General features: G+C 38.9%; 1 protein-coding gene across 7 annotated transcripts in view; it reads left to right on the top strand.

Annotated features, from left to right (window-relative positions):
* TNNI3K (TNNI3 interacting kinase) overlaps positions 1–25,957 on the top strand; it is a 265,756-nt gene that overhangs the window by 166,269 nt on the left and 73,530 nt on the right. For all 7 annotated transcript variants that reach the window (XM_008525043.2, XM_070592131.1, XM_070592134.1 and 4 more), the window contains 4 exons: positions 2,478–2,530; positions 3,079–3,131; positions 6,961–7,093; positions 21,885–21,994. In XM_008525043.2, the coding sequence (XP_008523265.1) occupies positions 2,478–2,530; positions 3,079–3,131; positions 6,961–7,093; positions 21,885–21,994 (349 nt within the window). The remainder of the gene's footprint in view (positions 1–2,477; positions 2,531–3,078; positions 3,132–6,960; positions 7,094–21,884; positions 21,995–25,957) is intronic.

Genomic DNA, 25,957 nt, shown 5'->3' with positions numbered 1-25,957 from the left:
CCTACATTATTTCCTTGAATTTCATATTACCCACATTCATCTTCATTTTCATCATCCAGTTATAAGGTAGGTCCTTGAAGATGGAATCCTTAACTTGCATCACTTTGTATCGCTCAGGGGAGGGTGTCTTGAAGATGTGAGGAAAGTAAATATCATGCTTTGGGGAAAGGTCCATAATATGACACAGATGATTCATAAAATTCACTGATCACCTACTATTTACCAATCACTGTTCTAAGATCTGAGATGGGGGCCTAGATGAACTGGATTCTGTATCTTCACTGCCACTAGCTGTCGATACGCTTAAATTCTCTGAGCTTTGGACTCCTCCTCTAGAAACTAAGAGGGTGAGACTAGGTTAGTTCTAATGTCTCTTCCAATTCCAGGATTCTCTGAATTCTAAATATTTATTTATGGCTTGATGAGTGGTATTCAATAAGTACTTGCTGATTAACTAATATAATCTTTACCCTTCCAAACTCATGACAAACTGACAATGTCAGTCTCTTTTAATTAATTTATTTGTCCAGCAAATGTTTATTGAACACTCTTGTGTAATAATCAGTTTGCTAACAATCCTGGGGGTTCAGCAATGAGGATAATCCCTGCCTCCTGAGATATCTTGTCTCTCAGACCAAATACACTGGGCAACCAGTGACCAAACTCACTTAAATTTCTTTGATAAAAGAATAAAATTTTTCTAAACACTCCACCCCAATTTCAGCTAGCTGTTATAATCGTCCTTAGTAACATAAAATGTTTACTTTGGAAAAAATTTCAACAAACAAATGAATTAACAAAATATTCCTTAGAATCATAACTTATTTGGGGGCTTCTCTAGATCTGTGGTTTTAGGCTGTTTCCTCAATGATTGCTATTGTGGAAAAGGTGAAAGTTAAGGAGCAGCTCTGTGAGCTTTTCCCTATATTAACTAGAGCAGCTCCATTCGTAAATTTGTTTTATATATTAAGTTTGTTCTGCTGAAAATGTTTTTCGTTAACCATTGTTCTAGATAAGCAATTGGAATTAAAATTAAAATAATGGCAAGGATGCCATACATATAAATTTATTATGATTGTTGAATCCATGCTCAGTATGTGTTTTAATGATAACTATGACATGTAACACCTGTTATCTCTTGATAGGCCAAGGGACTGTGGTATTGAAACTCTGCTAAATCCTTCAAAGAACCTAGTGGTACAGCAGTAGATGGATTTTTCTTGTTGCATTGGAACTTCCACAAAGCTCCTGATGCTGTAGAGTTCTTTATCATGACACTGTTCTTCTCATCACACTTATTAATTGATAATTTATAAAGAGAGCATGTTGGGGGTTTTTTGTTTTGACATCCTCTATTGTTGGGCTTTTCCAAGCAAAGTAACTTTGAAGACATTCTAGACTTTTGGTAGTTGAAAAGAGGATTAAATCTATACCAGAAAAAATAAAATTCATTAATGATACAAGAGAAGTTCAAAAGTAACTTTCTTGTAAAGCTCAAGTCAGCACAAAAAATAAATGATTCAATATATTACTGGACTTATTCAAGACTAGAGAATAACACTATTTTCCATATTTTGATCATGAAGCAAAGCAATTAAGGATAAAGCAGATAAAATAGCTATAGTATAGCCTATGTGAACTATAAGAAATCCAGTGGGGGATCTCCTTATACCGAATCACTCATTTACAAGCCAAATGTGAAATGAGCATAAAGAAAGGCACTCGATAAGAAGACAACCTCATGTCACAATATGCTTGTCCGTAAGATTCCCCACAACTCAACTCACCAATATGTGGGAGGAATGGCCTCTCTTTGAACTGTCCCAACCTTGATTTACTTCTTGAAAAGGAAAGACTCTTAATCTAGCTTAATTCTGGCTTGGAAAGGAGACTTTTGGTGACCCACAAACCTTTTCCTATCTAAGACCTTAAAAAGTGAACTTAAAAAGTTCAGCTGGCCTCTTTTTACAGCCTTAAAAACACTCCTTTGTCCTGGGATTGTGGCTAGAAAGTATTGGCCAAAACATTCTCCATAGAGTCCTTTGACTATATTCATGTCAGGCCCTGCCTTGTGCCTAGGGGTTCTGGCAAGCTGGCTCCCTTTCTCTGACTCCAATATGCTCACACATGCCTCTTACCCTCTTGCTGTAACCACAGTTGTGTTAGAAAATGAGCCTCAATGAGCTGAAAAACTGATCTTCAGCTAAGGGGGCTTCTTGAAAAGTTTAGAGGGTTTATCTAAGGTAGGATGCTTTGTATACTTTCAAAGTTAGATATAAGAGGACCATGTTTTGTAAATATCCCTTTTGAATTCGCAAAACTGAAAAAATCACTACCACCAACCTGAGATCTCTGTTAGCCTTCAGGGCTCACTCAGCCTCTGGGGTAAGCAAATGATGACGGTTGTCCTCTTCCTCCAGGGGTCAGTTTGACTGGGAAATAGTAAAGTTTACTCAAAGTCTGCTTTTTTTTTACAGTCACAATATTCTTCTCTATGAAGATGGGCACGCTGTGGTGGCAGATTTTGGAGGTGAGATTTCCATGAATACTACCCGAATGACATCAGTTCTTTCTTCGTTCCCGGTCGGTGCCTAATATCACATGATGCCTCTGAAAATAGATTTCACACTGACAGCTGTACATCTCTAAGTCATTCAGATTTCAATAACCCTGGATTTTAAAAGTATATCATTTCTTTTTATTTGTTTTTTTTTTTCCTTTTTCTCCCCAAAGCCCCCTGGTACGTAGTTTCATATTCTTCGTTGTGGGTCCTTCTAGTTGTGGCATGTGGGATGCCGCCTCAGCGTGGCTTGATGAGCAGTGCCATGTCTGTGCCCAGGATTCGAACCAATGAAACACTGGGCCGCCTGCAGCAGAGCGCACGAACTCAACCACTCGGCCACAGACCCAGCCCCTATTTTCAGTTTTTTCTCTTTGATATCTTCAACTAGAAAATAAAGAAGTGAGAATTCAAATAAGATAGAACTTCCTTGGGATTTCAAAATTTTAGCTGTAATCTTTGACCTTGGTTTTTTAAGATATTTCCTTTGACATGAACTCATTTTCTGTTTCCTTTAGAATCAAGATTTCTACAGTCTCTGGATGAAGACAACATGACAAAACAACCTGGGGTTAGCTGCTGCTTGTGTTCCCTATAATTATGAAACAATTAAAATGCGTAAACTCAGCATGAGAGGAAGTGAGATGAGAGCAGCTTTAACTGGAAGAGATGGCATTGTCCCAGGGGCAGGATAATATTTTACATTTTTATTTTCAGTAAGCCCTCAAAAGATCTATTTCAAGGCCATACCAGAGAAATAGATTAGATATATATTTGGGAAATGTTACGGATAAAATAATACAGAATTTATTTCAAATATAATTCAAAAGTACACCGTGGGCATGGATAATTGGCTTTCATATTTAGATCTCCCTATTAAGTAATAGAGTTAACACTCAATAGGTAACTATAACATTCGTAGTCTACCTGCATCTGTTAACAATTCATAGTTTTCCAATTCAGCATTATAAGGCAATAGGTGGTATAGCCAAGCATTAATGTTAAAGTAAAATATAAATTATAACACCTGACGCAGGCATAATTGTGCTCAAAATGTCTGCAATTAAATGCATTACCTGACCTCTTCTTCACTCCCCCTCTCAAAAAGGAAGTACACTTCTCTCTCTGGACTACCTGTGTTATTTAGTTACCCAAGCATGGGGTAATTTTTTATTCCTTCCTTTTCCTGATTCTGCCTACACATTAGTGAATCACTTTTTCTGTTTGTTTCTATTTCTTTTTTTAAATCCATCCCAACCTCATATTTTGCTGCCTCAGTTCGTGTCCTCATCATCTCTTTTCTGGACCACTGCAATAGGCTTCCAACTCCAGTCCTCTCTTCCAGTTCATTCTTTGCAACATCAGCCAAGGGTTGTCTTCTGACAACTCACCTCTTCCTGTTAACCATCAATGATGCCAGCAGCCTCCTGCCCTCCCCAGTCTGGCTCCTGGGCTCCTCTGTGACCTCCTCTTCCACCACAAGTTCTCTCAAGTGCCCTGTGCCCCAGACACAGCCACCTGGCCATTCCCCAAACATGCCATTCCCTTGCACATACATCCCTGTGACCCTGCCAGTGTGGTATTCTCTGCCTGGAAAGCCCTTCACTACACCCCACCTGGAGGAAGTCTCCTTATCTTGCAAGGCCCAGGAAATTGTATCCACTTTCAGTACCTTCTGCCCTCTGCCCTCCCATACACTGTTCTCTCTGTGCTTTTGTAGCACTTTGTATGTACTGCTAGTTTGTACTCTTATTCATTCAACAGACATTTATTGAGGGCCTACAATGTATCAGGCATTTTGCAAAGGGTCAAGAATGCAAAATGTGAATAAAGGCTTAGTCCTCCATCTCAAGGAGCTAGTGGGGAAAACAGGACTAAGCAGTGGGGAAAACATAGGAACAAGCAGATAGATTTAAAGCAGAGTGGAGGTTCAGTGACAGAGGTATGACAAAGCATGACAGGAGCTCAGGTGGGATAAATAGGAGTAAATTAAATGCAGGGAGAATGGCAGGGGTGCCAGGCAGAGAGAACAACAGCATGAGCAAAAGGCACAAGGGAGGATGAGAAACACCAGACTTCCTGGGGGAAACGTCAGATAGGTTAGCATTGTTGGCGTGCTCTGTGTGAGGGGGAGAAAGAGAGAGATGAGTTAGAGAGGAAGCAGGAACCACAGATTGGCCATGTTGTATTGTAGGTGGGATTGTGCATGCTCGTTTCCCCAGTTAGATTTCACTCATTCATTCAATAAATGTTTATGGAACACCTACTAGATGCCAGATGTGTTCCTAGGAACTGGGGATATTGCAGTGAACAAAATAAAGTTCTTGTTCCTGTGCAGCTAATATTCTATTAGAAGGAGATAGACATTGAGCAAATGAACAAAATATATATTAGGTGATGATAAGTGTTATAAAGAAAAAACAAAGTAGAATATATGAATGGAGAGTGATAAGGGTGCCATGTAGGTAGGGTCAGGGGGAAGAATAACATTTGATAAGAGACCTGACATGGGAGTCAGCCATGTAGGGGGAAGAGCAGTGTAGACAGGGAGGATGGTAAGTGCAAAGGCCCTGAAGCAAAAGAGTTCTTTGTGTGTTCAAGGGCAGAGTGACTGGGAGGGAGTGAGCAGGAGGAGCGTGGGTAGGATATGAGGTAAGGGAGGTGGGAAGAGTGAGTCCTCTTTTGATAGGACACACAGACCTCATCCAGTCCTGGGACATAGAGACAGCTAAATCAGTGATTCTCAACCCTGACCGCATGCTGAAATCACTCTGGGAACTTTTTAAAAACACACTGCCTGAATCCAACATGCAGCAGTTCTGATTCCATTGGTCTGAGGTTGATCTTGGGTACCTGTATGTTTTAAAAGTTCCCCCCAGGTGATTCTAGAATGCAGCCAGTTGAGACTCTCTGACTAAATAAACTTTTGTTTAATGGAATTGAATTGAATTTCACCGACATCGAGTAATATTGTTTTATCCTAGTAGTGTAGTCTTTAAGCACAGCACTACTCTAGATTTCTTTTGAAGGCCTTACTAGTTATGTGGCCTTATGTCAGTTTGCTAATTACTCTATTACCCCCCTGAGAAACAATGGGCATACTGTATGCCTACTCCCACTTATGCAATGTTGTGACACAGTGCTTAATCTGCTGTGTACGTGGAGGCCATTTGGAGTGTGAAAGCTCGTGTGGAAGAATCGCACATAAGCACCATAATCGGAATAAAGATATTCTTGGAAAGCTGTAATTATGCATGATTTCAAAATAAGGTAGACACTTCAAAAGAATTATCAGCAGCCTGCACCACACTCAGAATTTCAGTTAGAGTAATAAAAGAACGCTGGTTTCCTTCAGTGGTAATACAAAGACAGAAGGTGTCTGGCAAAGTACGTTGATATGATCACGGAGCCATGGGACCTTAGAGCTGAAGGGCTTCCTCCCCGGTTCTGCCCTTGAGGAAGCTGAGTCCCAGCAAGCACGAGGGACTTGTCTAGAGCTGCCCAAACAGTCAGTGGTGGAGCCAGAACTAGAATTTTCATCTCCTAACTCAAATATCCGGTTCTCTGTTTCCTAAACCACAGATAAACCGAACATATGCATTTGCATCCCAGAATGGAAACTTATGTTTAAAGCTGAAAACTATCTGATGGCAAGTGAAAAAAATGTAAATAATGCCGTGGAAACCTGAGGATAGAACTTTGTACAGAGACCCTTGTAGCACTTTATGGCTTTCTTTCTGGAACATATTGCACTGACAGCATTCAGAAATAACATGACCGGGCCAACAGGGGAGGTCTGACAGACCTGGTCCTGCCAGTGAGCAGTGCGCTTCACAGGAACGTTCTGAGCCTTCCCTAAGGCCCCTTCTCTCCTCAGTCATGAGGGCACTATTCATGCACTAATCTAGTGACTTCCTCAATTACTACCTGAAGATTTAAAGGAGAGAAGGTCCCTCCCACAGTGCGTGATTCACCCCCAGGGAGGCATAGAGTTCATGGATGAATCCGTGGTTGGCTATTCAGAAGCTCATAGACCTTCTAGCGGGAAAATGTTCAGAGATAAGGAAAAGTGCTGCTGCTGCGATCATCATTTTATAAGAGGCAGGGTTGCTTGATGATTAATATTGTTGGGATATCTTAGAAGAATTATGGATTTCATGATCTTCCAATGATTAAAAAATGCCCTTTGAAAAACTGAGCAGCAGCAGTCATTATGCTATTTATGCATAAACAGGCCAGTTTATTGCACACGTTGAGGGCAGTATGGATGTTGTTTTAAGTTTCTGTCTTTTGAGAGCGTGGGGAGAACACTTGACGACTCCCCACTAAGAAGAACGCTGCGCTACAGTGGAAGAACTCGACACTTGGTAAATGGCTTGTGGATGTTTCTCGACATGCAGAACCTCCGCTGGATGGCTCCCGAGGTGTTCACGCAATGCACACGCTACACCATCAAAGCTGACGTCTTCAGCTACGCTCTGTGTCTGTGGGAACTTCTCACCGGAGAAATTCCGTTCGCGCATCTCAAGCCAGGTAAGCCATGCTGCGCTTCAAGTTTCTCTGTTTTCCAGAGTTCCGTGCATTTTCACAACTTCAAGAAACATTTTTTTTTCCTCAAAATGATTATTCTTGGTGGATTGGCAAGGTGAGAGGTAAGTAATCAATCTCAAATTGTTCTAAGATGTGTGCCCAATCCAGAAAATTTAATGACCAAACTGTGACTTCAGACACAGACACACAGAAGTAAAGGTAAATTTTATTGACGTTTCAGGCTTTGATTTATCTGTTGTTAATAAAACAAGCAAATGACTCGTGGCCATGTAGCATGTGGGTGCAAATAATTTGGACAATGTGATATTTGTTTTTTGAGATTAGATTTTAGAAGTGCCTTTTTAGAGTGTATATAGGGTGAACTGAAAGTAGCAACACATGAAAATAACCTATCAGGACTGCTTTCTGCTCATCTCACATTATAAAAAGAGAATTGCTTTTCCTAATAATTTTGTATTACATATATGGATACATTCCAAACCCGGGGCTTTGTGAGTGAGCCAATTTTTGTTCATAAGGTACCTCATACTCTGTACATGTCGAAGGTGGAGGTGGCGAATCTAATCACAGGAAAAATGTGCACATATTTGAGGTTTAAGGTAAAGTTTATTTGTATCTGACCCTCTATTTTATTTGGGCTGCTCTTGGGTCTTGTCACACTGTTTACTTACTCGGATCCGTCATTAGACTAGAAGCTCCTTAAGGGCTTTGCATCCCCAGAACCTAACAAGCTTGAAAAGAAGATTTCAAATTAAATTTTAAATGAATTTTCAGCTCCTAGTGGCTGCCCTATTGTAATATATCAGAAGGATAACATCAAAGGGGTATTAGGGAAAGACAAATCTGACAAACACGGATACTCACAGGTTAGAAGTACTAACCAGGATCACAGTATTTATTAGAATTCGTGTGCAGAACAAAAGCCACATCTCCTGCTCTCTTTTCAAGGTGTTTTTCCTCCAATACCATATGATCTTTAATTACAGTCTGCATAGTGTCTAACGGAGTGCTTTTCACAAATTACAGGCTCTGTACATAGTTATTGAGTACGATGATTATTTAATTGTCCTAATCTTTCTCTACATACTTCATAGTTTTGCATGATGAGATTTGCCCCTTATTATAGTGTAGATGGGAGGACTCTGCTTTGAACTGGACTAACGTTGCCATTTGTCACGTCTTGTTCTATCGTGCTGCTGTCTCTTTACCTCTTAGCATTTGCATTGTGATAAGACAGATGAGTGTATTTTTAAAAATCCATCACCATTCTAGACATGCTGTGGTATTTTTCATAAGAGAGAGATATGTCTCCCTTCCCCTCACCTCTCATCTCAATGCATTCACCTTTCCCATGGATTTTATATCCTAGGTACATTGTGGATTTATCTACTACTTACCATCATCCACCACCATCCCAGCTCAAGCCACTATTTTTATCATTTAAACTATTGCAAGTCTTTTTTTAAAGTCAGGTTTATTGAAGTATAACTTATATACAGTAAAATTTACCATTTTAGGTTAACAGTTCAATGAGTGTTAACAAATATATACAGTTGTATAACCACAGCTGCAATCACTATATAGAGCATTTCCATCACTCCAAAAAATTTCCTGGTGCTTCTGTGGAGTCAATTCACTTTTCCTACCTCCAGCGCTGGCAACCACTTATCTGATTTCTGTCCCTATAGGTTTACCTTTTCCAGAATGTCATATAAGTGGAATCATGTTGTTGCATTTATTAGTTGTTCAATCTTTTTCATTCCTGTGTAATATTCCATTGTGTTGATGTACCTTAGTTTATTTATGCATTCACAGGTTGATGATCATTTGAATCAATCTTACTTTGAGGCTATTATAAATAAAATTGCTAAAACCATTCAGGTCTTTGTGTGGATGTTTTCATTACTCTTGGATAAATACATGAGAGAAAGTTTTTATGGTAAGTTTTTCCAAGGCATTTGTACCATTATAGATTCCCACCAGCAGTGTATAGAATTTCAGTTGCTCCACATTCTTATCAGCACTTTTCCATTATCTATTTAAAATAAAATATTAGCCATTTGAGTAGGTGTATGATGGTATGTCATTGTGGTATTATTTTATAGTTCTCTAATAACGATGTTGATAATCTTTTCATGTTTTTATTTGCTGTTCATATCCTTTTCTTTGGTGAAGTGTATTTTCAAATTGTCTTATTATTTACTTGTAAGAGTTCTTAGATGCTAGGTAGAAGTCTTTCATTTGCTTTGTGTTTTGCGAGTATTTTTCTCTAATCTGTGGCTTGCCTTTTCATATTCTTAGCAATGTCTTGCAAAGAGCATAAGTTTTTAATTTCAGTGAAGTTTACTGTATCAGACTTTTAAATCAAATTTTTTGTGTATGCTATCTAAAATATTCCTACCTCACCTAAGGCCTCAAAGATTTCCTCCTATGGGGCTGGCCCTCTGGCACAGAGGTTAAGTTCACATGTTCCACTTCGGTGGCCTGGGGTTCGCCAGTTTAGATCCTGGGCACGGACCTACGTACTGCTTGGCAAGCTATGCTGTGACAGGCGTCCCACATATAAAGTAGAGGAAGATGGGCACAGATGTTAGCTCACCGCTAATCTTCCTCAAAAAAAAAAAAAAAAGATTTCCTCCTATCTTTTCTTATAGAAGTCTGTAGGTTTAGGTTTTACATTTATAAGATCTATTTGAGTTTTTTAAAAAATAGTACAAGCTATGGATTGCATTTGTTAATTCTTTTGTTAATTTATTTGTTTTTTAATACGAACGTCCAGTTTTTTTCAGCATAATTTCTTGAAAAACTCTCTCCATTAAATTATTTTGGTACTATTGTCAAAAATTAATTGACCATATATGTGTGCATTTATTTCTAGACTCTATTCTGTTCCATTGATACAAGTCGACCCTTACGTTACTACCACACTGTATTGATAGGTTATAGTAAGTCTTGAAATCAAGTAATATGAATCCTCCAACTTTGCTCTCCTTTAAAATTACTTTGGCTATTCTAGGGTTTTTCCTTTCCCACATAAATTTTAGAATCAGCTTGTCTATTTCTACTGAAAAAGAAAAAAAGCGTGCTAGAATTTTTTTTTTTTTTTTTTGAGGAAGATTAACCCTGAGCTAACATCTGTTGCCAATCCCCCTCTTCTTGCTGAGGAAGACTGACCCTGAGCTAACATCTGTGCCACCGTCCTCCATTTTATATGTGGGATACCTGCCACAGCATGGCCTGACAAGCGGTACATATGTCCATGCCTGGCATCTGGGCTGGCGAACCTCAGGCTGTGGAAGCATACCGTGTGAACTAACCGCTGTGCCACAGGGCTGGCCCCTAGAATTTTGATTGGATTGCATTGAATCTGTAGATCAGTTTGGGAAGAATTGACATCTTAATCATATTGAATCTTCCAATCAATAAACATGGTACATTTCTCCCTTTACTTAGGTCTTCTTTAATTTCTGTCATCAGTGTTTTCAGCATACAAACCTTGCATATGTTTTTTTAGACTTAGCTGTGTGTATTTGTGTTTCTTGATGCTACTATAAATGTTAATTTTTAAAATTCAATATCCAATGGTTTGCTAGAATAGAGATATAATTAATTTTTAAATAACAATCTAGTACCCTACAAATTTACTAAACTGACATATCTGTTCAAGTATCTTTTTTGTACTCTTTGAGATTTTCCTCACAGATGATTATGTCACCTGTGAATAAGAAAACTTTTTTTCTTCTTTCCAATTTGTACATCTTTTATATTTTTTCTTGCCCTCTTGCACAGGCAGACACCTCCAGTACAAGACTGAATAGAAGAGGTGGCATACAGGGCTCAAATCTGTCTACTTCTCAAAGCTTCATCTACCCCCACCCTGGTTCAGACTGCCATCCTTACCACTTTAACTGCTGCAATAGCCATCTGACTGCCCTCCCTTTATTCTTGTCTTTCCTTCCTCCCCAATTTCTACACATCTACTAGAATGGTACTTTAAAAACATAAACCTGATAATGTCACTGGTGCCTAAAATCATCCTGTGGCTTCCCATGTTCTTCGGATTGAATCTCAGAATTCTTAATATGTCCTGCAAAACTCTATGTGATTCTGTCTCTTTGCTGTTATCCTTTTACTTTCTGTGCTCCAGCCACTCCAGCCTTCTTTTGCTTCTTTCAATGCGTAGCATTTCTTCTGGCCTCCAAGCCATTTTATAAGCTCACTTTCCTCAGTAAATGCAGTTAACGATGACTCCACAAAGATTACTGCGAGGATCAAGTGAGATGACGTTTGGGATTGAACTTTGTAGACTGAAAACTCTCTGCAACTGTAAGATAAGAGACAAAGGCAAAGTCTAACCCACCATCTAGTCTTCCTACAATTCTGTCCTTGAGTGGCCCTCTCATTCGCCAGAAAGTCCATATAAAAACTTCAGTCATCCTGATGCATCTCTTTCCTTCTTTTCTTTCCTCTTTCTTCTTTTCTTCCTTCTTTCCTCCCTCCCTTCCTTCTTTTCTTTCTTTTTTCACTTGTTTTCTTTTTTCAATCCCACTTTCTAAATATCTCTCGAATCTATCCACATATCTCCCTCTCCACTGCTACTTCCTTATTTCACGACAGACTACTGCACAGTATCTTAAATGGCATCCTTGTCTCCAGTTTTGCTTACCATCTTTTTTTCATCAATTGCCATTCTACAGATAGAGTTAGCTTTCTAAAAACTCAAATCTGATCATCTGGGTTCCCTTACTTAAAATCTCCAATTTTTTTCCTTTGCTCTTAAGACAAAAACAAAATTGCTTAAAACAAACTACAAAGCCACTCATAATTACACTCCTGCCTTCCTCCCCAAGCCTGCCTCTTGCCACTTGCAAGCCTCTCTTCTATTTTCCAGCTGCAGAGACTTATTTCATCTCCCCAACATGACGTGTTTCCTTTCACTTCCACGTCTTTGCACATGTTTGTCTCTTTGCCAGAGACACTCTTCCCCACATTTCATTGTACTAACTCCAATTTACTTTTAGGTCTTAGCTTAAATATTACTTCTTGCAAAAACATCTTCCTTATTTCTTCAATATTGAGTTAAGTGCAGTCTCCTCCATGCCCCAAGTCATCATTTATCACAGTATTTATTATATTTTACTCATACAGTTTTGCAATTTTCTCTACTCCTTGTCCTTTGCTAATTATACAATTAATATTTCAGAGAGGTAGAGATGCCCTCTCTTATAGACCCCCAGAAATATTTACTTATTTTAGAGGGAGACTATTATATAATAAAACAGTTAAAAGTTTTGCCTAAGAATAATTTGTTTCCAATACCCCAGATATTAGAATTTATAGCACTTTATTGGAAAGAGAGTTTGTTTATGATAGATGTGGAATTTTTTAAAGTTGGGCAGTGACCATGCATCAAGAAACGAACCGTTAATATCATTGCAGTGGTTAGGCAATCTAGCATATGTTCAGCAATAAATTATGTAAAACATCAGATTCAATATAAGCTACATATTAGCCATTTAGAATGAAGAACAAATCCATGACTACAGTGTTGGACAGCATTATCAGTTATGGTAGTAGCAACATTACACATGGCTCTTCCTCCTGGATTTAGCAGAATCCTATCTCCTGGGAGAAATATAAACATAGAATGCAAATATTAGCATTGACTCCTATGCAAGTGATAGATGTGCATTCAGAACTTGAAGTTAGGGTCTCTTCTGCACAGTACATATTCAAATTAACCTTATAATCTCAGGTTTAGAAAGAACCAAAAAAGCCGTGATATCCTGCATCCCAAGAGACACCAGATCAAATGCTCACAGAGCTGGGGGAATCAGGCAGATGCTCAGTGCAGGACAAGGTGGTGAAGAGGAAATCCAATGCTCTGACTCAATGGGACAGCTGCTACCCAGCTCCAGCTAAACGTGCCATGAGGGATGTAGGGATGCCTGCTCACTTTTACCATGTCAACTAATTTCTGTGTGTTTGTTTAGAAATATAAAGAGTTTTAAATGTTTCAAATTATTTGATTTTTAAGAAAACATTTTTTAGCTAACAGTGTTTGGGCTACAGAGAAGTGACATAATGTATAAGAACATGAGTCTTGCAACCTTATGCGAGCTACTTAACCTAGGCATACTTCAGTTTCTTTATTTTTAAAATGGGAATAATAATAGCACTTATCTCAAAGGGTTGGAGTGGTGACTAGCAATAGTAAGTACTAAATGAATATTAGCTATTATCTTTAATCCATCATTGAGTGCTCCTCTGGCTAGGAACTGTGCTAGAGTAGGAGGAAAGCAAAGAGAAATAAAGCATTGCTCAGGCCCTCATAGTACAGAGGGGGAGAGTCCCAACTAGAGAGAAGCACAGAATGCTAAGGATGCTCCCTGGAGGGGTCTCTTGCCCAGACTGGTAGTGGAAAAAGGTTATCATAGGAGGATTCTTAGAGAAGATGATACCTGAACTGCATCCAGATGGCTAATAGGCACATGAAAAGATGTTCAACATCACTAGTTATTATGGAAATGCAAATCAAAACTACAATGAGATATCACCTCACACGTGTTAGAATGGCTATTATCAAAAAGACAAGAAATAACAAGCATTGGAGAGGAAGTGGAGAAACTGGAACCCTGTATACTGTTGGTGGGAATGTAAATTGGTACAGCCAATATGGAAAACAGTATGGAGATTCTTCAAAAAATTAAGAATAGAACTACCTTATGATCCAGCTGTTTCATTTCTGGGTATCTATCCAAAGAATATGAAAACACTAATTAGGAAAGATATATACACCCTTGTGTTCACTGTAGCATTATTTACAATAGCCAAGATATGAAAACAGCCTAAGTGTCCATCAACAGGTGAATTGATAAAGAAGATGTGGTATGTATGTACAGTAGAATACTACTCAGCCATAAATAAAGATGAAATCTCGCCATTTGCGACAACATAGATGGAGCTTGAGGCTATTACGCTAAGTGAAATAAGTCAGATGGAGAAAGACAAATACCATATGGTTTCACTCATATGTGGAATATTAAAATAATGAACAAACCAAACTAAACAAAAACAAACTCATAGATCTAGACAACAGATTGGTGGTTACCAGAGTGGAAGGGGCTTGGAGGATGGACAAAACGGGTAGAGGGAGTCAATTGTATGGTTATAGAAGGAAACTAGAGTTTATGGGGTGAGAACACTGTCAGATTATAATTTTGTACACCTGAAACTTATGTAATGTTATAAACCAATGTTACTTCAATAAAAAAGAGAGAGAAGAAAAAAAATGATGAGTGCTAATTAGATAGGTAAATTGTGGGGAAGTAGAGAGGGTGTCCCAGCAGAAAGCAGTATGGGCAAGGTGCAGAGGTCTGAGAGACCCACAGATAATTCAGGGGGGATGAAGCAGAGAATACAAGGGAATCATTCGCAAGACTCATGCTGTAAATATAAACTAGAACCAGTTGGTGAAGGGCCTTGTGTGTCAACAGTAGGAGTCACTGCAAGATTTTAAGTGGGGTAATAGTACAATTCTACTATTATTTTAGAACGTTCCCTCTTACTACAAAGCAAAGGCTCTATTGGAGATATTCAAAACCAGAGGCAAGGAGGCCAAGCAGTCTAGAAGAGACTGTATAAGACTTTAACTAGGGTAGTAGCTTTGGAAGAGAAAGGAGAGGTTAGTTTGGGAGATTTTAATAGGACCTGCCGATGGAGTGAGGTGGGAGCACAAGGGAGAAGGAGGAGTCAAGGATGACTTCCAGCCTTCGGGCTTAGTCAGCAGGAGAGTGATGGATACAGGAAAAGAACAGATTTGTGAGAGAAATGATGAGATTAGGAAGAGAAGGAGCTAAGGTATGAAGTCAAGCAGAGAGAGAAGAACTGGGCAAGATGAAAAAAAGCACGGGTGTGACCTGGCAAACAAAAGCTGTCCTGGATATATTTCAGGGGAAGAAATCAACACTACTTCCCAGATTTTATTTCCCTTATGGGTCTGTCTCCTCTGATATCTCATGAAAAATTAAGAAGAAATTTGGGATGAATGAATCCATCAATATGTGTTTTATCCAGTGCCATCCCCTTATAACCAGGTACCAAATTTTGCAGATCACTTTCAGATTGTAGTTTGGGTCCAAGAAGAGAGTCTCTTGTTTTACATTTATTTTCTTGTGTGATGCCATCTGATTCACAAGGAAACTCAACTCTTTGCCCTGGGATTCCTTAACACCAGGCTCTAACTAAGTCTTGGATATGGCAGCAAATTAAAAACCTCTTCCAATTTATTCTAGCCAGATTTTGGTAGGACTTTATATTGAGGCTTTAACTCAGAGTTGCAAACTGCAGTCCAGGAGTCAACTATGGCTTGCAGACCTTTTTTGTCTTACATATGGTTTTAAAAAATATAAATTAAAGTACATTTAGAGACACAGTTATGTAACAGGTCTCATATTTGTAGCCATTTGTGTTTGGTATCCCTGCTTAAATGTTAGATGATTATGTTCTTCTCCATATACGATTAAGATCCCAAATATAATAACCTCAAAGGATATAAGCACATTGATGATGTGGACTGTGCTTTGACAAGTGACAGGGACTTAGGAGTAAGCTAACATTCTGAAATCCTGTGTTTGCTGTGCTAATCTTTATCAGTTTATCACTGAGAAAAGCAAAGCCAGCCAATAACTACACAGATCACTGGAAAGATCAAATCGGTCCAATGGATGGTGATATTTCTGTGACTATAGCTGATATTAACATTCCAATACTTCATTACACTGACAAAGATTGCAATGAGAACAGACAATGGTGCAAATTAATCTATTCTTCTGACAGTCTGTAATGAGAATGGGATGTGGTTTAAAAAATTAAGCCATTCTTAGTACAATCTCAAGATTGCAATCCCATGGTCTCTCTCAGATGCTATATGCTCTGGTGACACATCATCGAAAAGTGTCAGCTTAACAAAGAATGTGTCTTAGCTCCTGCTGGGATGGTAGAATGCATTTGCTTTGTTTCACCACAGCCCTGACCTTTAAAAACAATTATGTTTTTAAGAATCAATTATGTTTAAGAATCAATTATGTTTTTTTAGAACACACACACGCACAATCAAAATTGAAAAAAAAAAATATTCTGGCAATTTTATCTCAAACTCACAAACAAAACATTGTTCTTTATTGCTTTTTTTTGTATGAATGCCTACATTTACTTTTATATAACACAGAGAGTAAGTGATAGGTTACTTTAGGAATTCAGAATGTATCCATAAGCAATATATAGCTAATTAAGTTCATCATGGAGAGCTGCATAGTCATCCTCTCCACCATGGCCATATTGCATTATGAGCGGGGGCTAATGACAGATGAGATGGTTTGTGGCCTTGTAATTTGCAGTGACTCAATGCAATATTTTACTTGGTATTGATACCCAAAGAAAACCTCAAAAGGAACTAAGATTTCTGGTCTAAACATAACAGGAATTATGCAACAATTTTTTTGATATCTAGTTCTCTAGGTTCAGGCTAAAAAGAATCAGTAAGACTGTTAGATCTGTAGATGACAATACTCATAGCAACAACAGCTAACACTTATGGAGAGCCAACAATGTGCCAGATGCTCTGTGTACACTATCTCTGTTAATTCTAACAATAACCTGTGGTTTAGGCTCTATTAGGCTAAGATATATGTTCAACATCATGTGCTAGTAAGAAGAGTAGTCAAGATTTCAGTGCATGGCTCCTCGTCCCCAAAGTCCATGCTTGTTACCATTACACTGTGTCTTCACTGCTTCATCTTTCATTTAGAGAAATCAGCACTCACAGAGGCAAATTGGCTTAATTAGGATCTCCCAGAGAGTTAAAAGCAGAGCCAGACTGGAAATTAGGCCTCTAGATTTCCTTGTTAAGGGCATTTCTTAACAGTCTTACTGCTTCAGTTTATTGTAGCCCCCTGCACAAATGTTTTGAACAGAAGATAGTGTTATGAACTAAATATGTCATTAGATCTCAATAATTTACCTAATCATGTTGTAAATTAATATTAAACTAAACATCATCTTCATTCTACAGTGTTTCTTGGTGACTAGGCGTAAGAATGCTCTGGCCTAAAAACATAATAATGAGCAAGATATTGACATTGATCCATCATCTTCATTTGTTTGTAAAATAAATATTTACTGGGGCCGGCCCCGTGGCCGAGTGGTTAAGTTCTCGCACTCCGCTTCGGCGGCCCAGGGCTTCGCCGGTTTGGATCCTGGGCGCGGACATGGCACCGCTCATCAGGCCATGCTGAGGCGGCATCCCACATGCCACAACTAGAAGGACCCACAACTAAAATATACAACTACATGCTGAGGGGATTGGGGGGAAAAAAAAAGAAGATTGGCAACAGTTGTTAGCTCAGGTGCCAATCTTTAAGAAAAAAAAAATAAGTAAATATTTACTGAGTCCTATGTACCATGATTTGTACTATTTCTGGTGAAGTCATACTTTAGACTCTCTCATTTATTGATTTTTTTCAGTGCATATCAATTGAATGACTACTGATTGCCAGTCACTGTGCTAGGCACAGGAGATATGATGGTGAAGAAACATGGTCCCTGACCTCTAGGGGCTTGTGATCTATTTGCAAAGGCAAGTAAGTAAATAGACAATTAAGTGTAATATAATACACAATATTGCAGTACAGGGTGCTATGGGAGCACATAAGAAGGGCACCCAGAGACAGTTCTCCTAAGCTAAGACCTAAATGTCCTTAGATGTAATACAGGAAAAGAGGGTAGGGAAGAACATTCCAGGAAAAAGGTATCACATTTCAGAACTTACAATTGAACCATAAAAAGCAGTGAAAAATCCAGTGATTCATTTCTTTATTAATTATTCATTGATCTACCAAATTTTATTGAAAAGCATAACACCATTTTTTTCTTAGCCTATTATCACTCACATAGAATGTTTAATATATTTTTTCACATGAATACACGAGTAAAGATTAGCACATGTTGCAGTGAATGCCTTTTGTGTAGTTCCCTGGCCTATATCTTTTGAGAGACAACACTGACAATCTCCATCCATGTCTTTTCTTTTCTTGATAAGGTATTGATAAACAATGAAGAAATTGAATCCACAAATTGACACCATGGTTCTGTAGACCCTTGAGGCTGACTCACAAAATTGTGTTTAATTCAAGTCTCATTTGAGAATTATCCAAATGGGAGACAGCTATGCTCTAGAATTATGCTGTCCAATATGGAAGCCACTAAACACACACAGCCATTTAAATTTAAATTTATATTAATCGAAATTAAATAAAATTAAAAGTTCAGTTTCCCAATCACAGTAGCCACATTTTAAGTGCTTAATAGTCATATACTACCATATTGAACAGCGAAGAAGAACATTTTCATCATTGCAGAAAGTTCTATTGGAGAGTCCTACTCTAAAATCTGGATGATAAGCTTTACTGAACTATTGATAGTTATCCCAGAGTAGTGCTGAAGAAACAATAGGTGCTCAATAAATAGTTATTGATATTTTTAAATTTAGCCTTATTCTCTTTTAATAGCAAAGCTTCAATTGTGAAAGCAGAAACCAACATTTACATAAATCATTTAACGTGTTTTATGTAGCAATCAAGGTAAAAATAGATTAATGGGCTGACAGTCTCTTTCCTGAATCTGGAATACCAGAAAATTTCCCAGCTGCTAGTGTAGCGTGGTCACTTAGGCAAGACCGACAAGACAATCTTAAAGGTGACAAATTTCAATTCCATGACCCCTCATGTTGCATTGCCCACTTTCTGGCGGAGATGCTAATGAGTACCATCACTGCCAAGACTGCCTAAAGCAGAGGGAGAAGGAGAAGCCCAGGCCTTACAGAATCTACTTTGAATAATGAAGAATTAAATATCGTTCATCTTAAACTGATTTTCCAGATGCAGTGCCAAGAAGCTAACGAGTAACTTCATATTCTTAATATCAGAGTCTAAAAGAGTTTCAAAGGAGACGTTTGGCACCTGCATCTGAGTTTAACTCACTTTATGAATAGTCCCTCCCCACTCATTAGGATATGTGTAATTAGTTTAAATGTGTTCACTACACTGGTTTATGTGCTTATAGCTGCACCAGCTCAACAATATCGAAATGGTCATAAGGTGAAAAGCTAGAGTTAGAAAATTAGTGATCATTAAGCATCAGTTTGTTTCCTTATTTATTTACCTCATTCCAAAAAGAAATAAAAATAGTCAAGAATAGCCAACAGAAGGAATCTAACATGTCTAGTTTTTTGACACGGAAGACACATTTTGTAATACATGTTAAGTTTGCTGAGTATGTTTTGACCAGTCTTTTGTATATTTTTTTCTTAGTGTCAGCAACTGAAACTCTACCTGATAGTGCCAAGAAATGATTGGCAAATGTGACAATGCAAATATTCTACAAAGGGCATCAAAGACAAAAGCAGAAATGAAATTCCTGACTCTGCCTTCAACCTGGAATCATTGGACAATTAGAATGGCTGTTGAAGGGAAATATTACAATACCAGGCAGGCAAAGGACATGAGTTTAAGATTTTAAATACTAATAGCTAATGAATGTTTGGGAAAATATTAAACCTCACTACTTATCAAAGAACAAAATTTAAACAACAACAAATGAGCTGATATATTTACCTCTCATATTAGCAAAATCTTTTATAAAATGAGAAAACCTAATTTTGGTTCAAGTGTAATGAAAGCCCTCTCACACACTTGCTATGGAGAGTTGAAATTAGTGCAACTGTTCAGGAGAGCAGTTTATTGGTGTGTATCCAACGTCTTTAAGGTAGTTACGTCCTTCAACGTATTAATCTCACCCCCTAAAAATATCATAAATAAAATCTGTGGAATCAGAAAAGTCATATTGAAAAATTCATTCTTTAAAGTGTTTATACCCAAATTTGAACAACCTAAAATTGAGGAGTGATTAAGTAAATCACACTAAATGCAGAGTCATTAAAAATATGCTAACATGGCATTTTAATAACATGGGAAAATGCTTATATTTAATTTAAGTGAAAAAATTATTACATAACTTTATATTGGACATGAACTCAATGTTATAAGGAATATATAAGAAATATTCAAAATATTTTAACAATTGTTCTCTCTGAATAAGATTTTATTCTTGCTAATTCTCTTAATTTTCTAAAATTCTACAAAAAACAAGTATAAATGTTACATATGGTGAAATTAGGTAGTAATTCTGACTGATTCATAAAGCAAAATGTTGATCCAATTACACTACATATAATTTTACTAGATCTACTTTAAACAGAGTTTAATTGGAGTAAACATTGGCAGAGAAGAAGTAGTGGTTGTGGGTCATATTTCAAAAGTCATCAAGATTTAGACAGACACTCATGACATCACAGTCTAGAAGATAAGAAGCACAGTGTCCTGGAGCTTCAGCCGCTCACTGATGCAGAGCAATTTTTCTGAGGAATGAAAACAGCTTCACATGTTGTTTACAAAGTGTTTCCACTGTGAAGTGGCTGAAGAGAGCATGGAATCTGGAATAAGAGGCTACTCCAACTACCAGTTATATTTAAATTTTTTGTAAATTAGAAAATAGTTAAACAAACACACACATACCAGTACGGTCCACCTCGCATGGCTGTTAGGGGGATTGAAAGTGCTTATGTGTGTATCCACCATGATGCCTAATACAAAACATTTTCATAAAAGTAGCTATAAGCCTGATTTCCCAGGGAGTATAGAAATCACTGGTGGCAGAACAGAAAAATATTCAGCAATCAGGAATCTACAATGAAGTCCCAAGAATCACAATACAGTAATGGGGAGTTTGAGAGGAGCAACGTTCAGAAATCCAAGCAGGCAGGCATCACGAGGGAGTTTAATCAATGAGTGATATTAGCTAAAATGGTGGATTTGAAGTATCTAACAAGTTCAGCAAATAATAACTACTTTATAAATATTAAAAATTAAAATTCCAACATTCTTGTAACCAGCAATGGAATTTGTGCTTAAAAACACAATCTGGGGCCAGCCGTGTGGCCGAGTGGTTGAGTTCACACACTGCGCTTCGTCGGCCCAGGGTTTCACTGGTTTGGCTCCTGGGCACAGACCTAGCACTGCTCATCAGGCCATGCTGGGGCAGCATCCCACATAGCACAACCAAAAGGACCACAACCACAATATATAACTACGTACTGCGAGGCTTTGGGGAGAAGAAGGAAAAAAAAGAAGACGACTGGCAAAAGATGTTAGCTCAGGTGCCAATCTTCAATAAAAAAATCTGTTTTCCCAAGTGATAGAGATGTTTTCAGAAGTGCAAAGTTCAGTGGCACCCCATGTCTTGCTGTGTCTGGCACAAGCTCTTTAGCCTGGGGTTTATGACATTGTACAGTCTGGTCCAATCTACCTTTCATTCTTTACTTCCTGTAACGTCATGTACATGCCCTACACTTCAGACACAGACACTAAACTCTTTGCTATTTGAAACCTCCTTTATATGTTCCTTTGCTGCTGTATAAATTCCCTCTGCTCACTGTTTGTTGAATTAACAACTGGATTAATGCATAATTATAAAGATAAACTTATAGTATCAAATTATCCAATACTTTATTTACGCATTTAAAAAAAAGCATTGAGTTCTCTATGAATCTCTGCTGATGTTGCACAGATTGATCTCTGATCACTTTTCGTTGTCTGTTCATCTGTTTCCTGAAATAAATACATGAACTTCAAAACTGACACGACCACTTGGTTTGCAGCGGCTGCCGCAGCGGACATGGCTTACCACCACGTCAGACCTCCCATTGGCTATTCCATTCCCAAGCCCATATCGTCTCTGCTGATGCGAGGGTGGAATGCATGTCCTGAAGTGAGTAATTTTTATTTCCTCTTAGAAAATGTGTTATGGTCAAAATCTGTCACAAATAGTGTAACTCCAAAGTCTACTTTGAGCGTGTATTTTAAGACCGTCAAGGCAGGAAGACTGATCTGCCTTCCGCTCTTTAGTCTCTAATTGCCTCGAGAAGTCCAAGGACCGCATATTTCTCTGCTGCTGTTCTCTGGTTTTGAAATGTTTCTCCCACTGATTAGTGAAAGAGAGACCAGGCTATGACAGATGACTCACAGTCTCATCTCAGCTGCAATTTTATTAACTACGCTTCAGCCACACTTAGTCATTTTCTGAAGAAAGAAGATGGATTTGTGTGGGCTTTGCACCGTGAGGTAGGCCTCAGGCAGAGGCCCCCGGACAAGTGGTCTTTAGGTAGTGTTGGCTCCAGCAGGAGCCAGGAGCCCTGGTCCTGGTCCTTCTCTACTCCCTGAGTGACTGTGTGAGAAAGTGCTTAAGAACAGAGATTTAGAGTCCCAGTGGAGGGATCGATGTTAGGGAAGGAATAAGTACGGTAGGATATGTAAACAGTGACAAACATGTTTTTAAATATGATCATAGATCTAAGAGAGTGGAGGGGAACAGTCAGAAAATCCCAGAATGAAATCCCAGACCGTCTGTCTGAGGAAAGATTCCTCTTAACTGTCCCAGGCAGATTGATGTCTACTTTGTTCTCAGAGGCTGGCGAAGGAGCAGATTCCACAACTCTCTTCTGATAACACAGTTTAGTACAGTGTCGAAGAATCTCCCTGCCAGGATGCTTTGTTCTCTATTGAAATCCTTGTGATTTGACATCAGCCCACATTGATTTTTCTGCTCTGAGTGGAGGGAATTAGTTCACATTCTTCACACTGGAGATCCTCGTACATAAAGACCAATGGCCCTTATTTGTCCAGTCCAAATCATCCTAGTTATTGCTGTCCTTTTCTTATACAACCTTGTTTCAGATCCTTCCCAGGCACTTTATCTCTCTTCAACAAGGGAGCAGATAAAGTGAGGCTTTTGTTATCTCAAGGAGGAGAAACAGAATCAGCCCCAGTCCAGATGTTTGTAAGGAAAAAGCAAGTTTCCCATCCTTTTTCTAAAGGGAAAGCCCAGACCGAGTCATTACCCAATCCCACAAACCCTCATGAAGACAAATGAAGAAAATTATGGGAAGGGACTGAGTATGGCAGAAGAAATAACCTCTTCTCCTGACCATTCAATCTGACACATTATATGTTTGTACAGAATCTTCTCTCACTACCACAATGTTAGCTCCATAAAAGCAGGTATTTTTGTTTGTTTGTTGTGTTTTGTTTGCTGCTGTAACCCCAGCACCTAGACCTGTACAGAGTGGATGCTCAAAAATATTTGTTGAGTAAGTGAATGAATACCACTGTTGCTTCTCAGTGCCTCCAATCCCTCATCTGAATTTCGATGTCCAGAAAATTTTGTCTTGAAAATTACATGACATAAAATAGTTTGGGAAAAGCTTCCCTTGTCTTTCAATATAAACTTGAGGTGTATTTTCTGGGAATATGTGTGTCAAGCACTTAATCTAGAATCTCCTCCTCTCTGTGGGATGTGAGCTGTTCCACAGTATAATGTAAAGTAACAACCAAGGGAATTCCCTTTGCTTTTATTAACTGACTCTTCATGACTGTAGATAAGGGACATATGGGAGTTTTAATTTGGAGATAGAAGCAAGTCATTGGCAGCTTCTAAAAACATTTTTTTGGGTAGAATGATGTCACAAGTAATAGGCTAAAAAATGGAAAAGAAGCAGAATAGGGCCAAAGGAGTACATTTAAGATTTTAAAAAATCCTAAGAGGGCTCAAATTGGGAGTACTTAAGTGGAAAGGTTTGATTGCTGTTCAGTGAAGCGTATGAGCAGAGGGTCTGGGCCCTGTGGGTGACCTTCGGGGTGGAGGATGGGGCAGAGCATGGCAGGAAAGCAGAGGCTCTGACCAGCTATCAGTATCTGGGCTGGTCAGTCAGGTGGGCCCTGGCATGGCTGTGGTAGCCACCTCAGCAGCACGAAGCTGAGCTGCTTCTGTATGTGACATGCCTGAGTCATCTTTGCATTGCCCTGTAAGCTCTTCACCATATCAGTAGGCTGAGTGGTGAGGAAAAAGGGAACAATTGTGCTAGTTTTCATTCTTTCCTTCAACAGTTATTTATTGAGTATCTACTGTATACAGCCCCAGGAACAGGAGTGGCGGATCACTGGTGATGTGCTCTCAATGGAGCCTAAGACCTAGTGGCCCTATGGAGATAAATTGAATAAACACATTGGTTTTATATGAATAAACAATGATTTTATAGTTACAAGCCTAAATGAAGGAAAACAAGAGTAGATGAGAATGCATACTAAAGGACATGAGCAGGTGGGGGACAAAAAAATCGTGTAGGTCAGGAAAGGCTTCCTGGAAGAAGTGACGCTTGAGCTGAGATCATGAGCATAAAAAAAGGAGTTTGCTGAATGAAGGGGGTTGGTGAGAGAGAAAAACAGCCCAAGTGAAGAGACCACATGCAGCTTCATTACAGAAAGGACACAAGGGAGAGGCTTATTAGTTATTGGAAACTTGTAGCCACTGAGGGGTTAAATCTCTCTACCAGGCATCATTTGAAACAAGTTCATTTTTAGACACTAACATCATGCTCTCCCGGTCATCGCTTTCTAGGTTATCAACATCACTACTCATTCTTTCTTTCATGTCTGTCTTTGCCTCACTCCTTGAATTTGAAGCTCATTATTGTCTCTTATGTACGTCCTCATAGTCAAGACCCATGGAGACAGAAAGGACAGTGAGAACACCAGCCTACTGGAGATGCGAAATGCTTATCAGAAAACAGTGAGAGGTAGAAAAAGTCCCGATAGTTAGATGGGATCAGATTTTGGAAATCTTTGGAAACCGGAACAGGGAATTTGGAGATAAAATCCTGGGAAATTATATTTTTGTCTCTAAAGCAGTGAAGAGATATGATAAAAGTAGTTGTTTTGGAAAATTCATCTGAGTTTGGTATAAAAGGATTTATTCAGTTACTCAAAGAACTGTATGCAGTTCCTAGAGTGAGGCAGGCACTGAATTATCTCCTAGCGGGCATTGTTCGCTAACAGCTAAGCGTTGTTCTTAATGTGTGGGCTGCACATTACGCTCCAGATTACCCTGGAGTATTTGTTAAAATGAAGATTCTGGGGCCCTATTCTAAATCTGCTGAATCAAAATCTCTGGGATGGAGCCTGGGACTTTGCATTTTAACAAGTACCCCAGGAGATTTGTGCCCAGTAAAGACAGAGAACTAACTAGTGGGCTGAAACGGACGCAAAAGACACTGCAGTCAGAGCATCCAGCAGGGCTCTGATTGCAGGAATCCAGCCGATTACTACACAAAGACTACAGTGGTTACCATGGGGATCCAGGAGCAAGGGTAAACCTGAGAACTACTTCAGAGGAAACATAACATCATAAGGAGGTGAAAGACTAGATTTAGGAAATGGAAGAGAGGAAAGTGTCCAGGAGAACCATCATCACTGCCTCCTGAGAGTCAGCTAGTGACCAGAGTACTCATTAGACCCTTAGATATCTGGCATCTTGTTGGCAGTGAGAGAGAACAAAGCTAAGGGCTCTGCAGTAAGGTGAAGGTGCTTAAAACAAAAAAGGAAAGGAAAAAGGTAGCTACCAAGAAAAAAAGTAACCTAGTCCGCAAAACTGAGGGAGCTGTCAATTAGAATCCAGTGAAATTATTGTGCAAGAAGTTGGCATAGATGCTCTTCTCACCTTAAAGGTGCTTACCCCAACGAAGTGAGATCAGGGGAGGCAGCCAGATGGCAGAGGAGTTAAGCTCAAGCAGAGAGGCTGAGCACAAATAGAGGGGAGAGGAGTTGGACTTAAAAGCAAGAAAATTTTGAATCCAAGGAGAAGAGAGAAGAAGGAGAGAGAAGAAGGTTAGGGACTTTC

Source organism: Equus przewalskii, chromosome 24, assembly GCF_037783145.1.
Source record: "Equus przewalskii isolate Varuska chromosome 24, EquPr2, whole genome shotgun sequence".
Taxonomy (NCBI): domain Eukaryota; kingdom Metazoa; phylum Chordata; class Mammalia; order Perissodactyla; family Equidae; genus Equus; species Equus przewalskii.
Note: the sequence above shows the minus strand (reverse complement) of the source record. Positions and strands in the feature narration are given on the sequence as shown.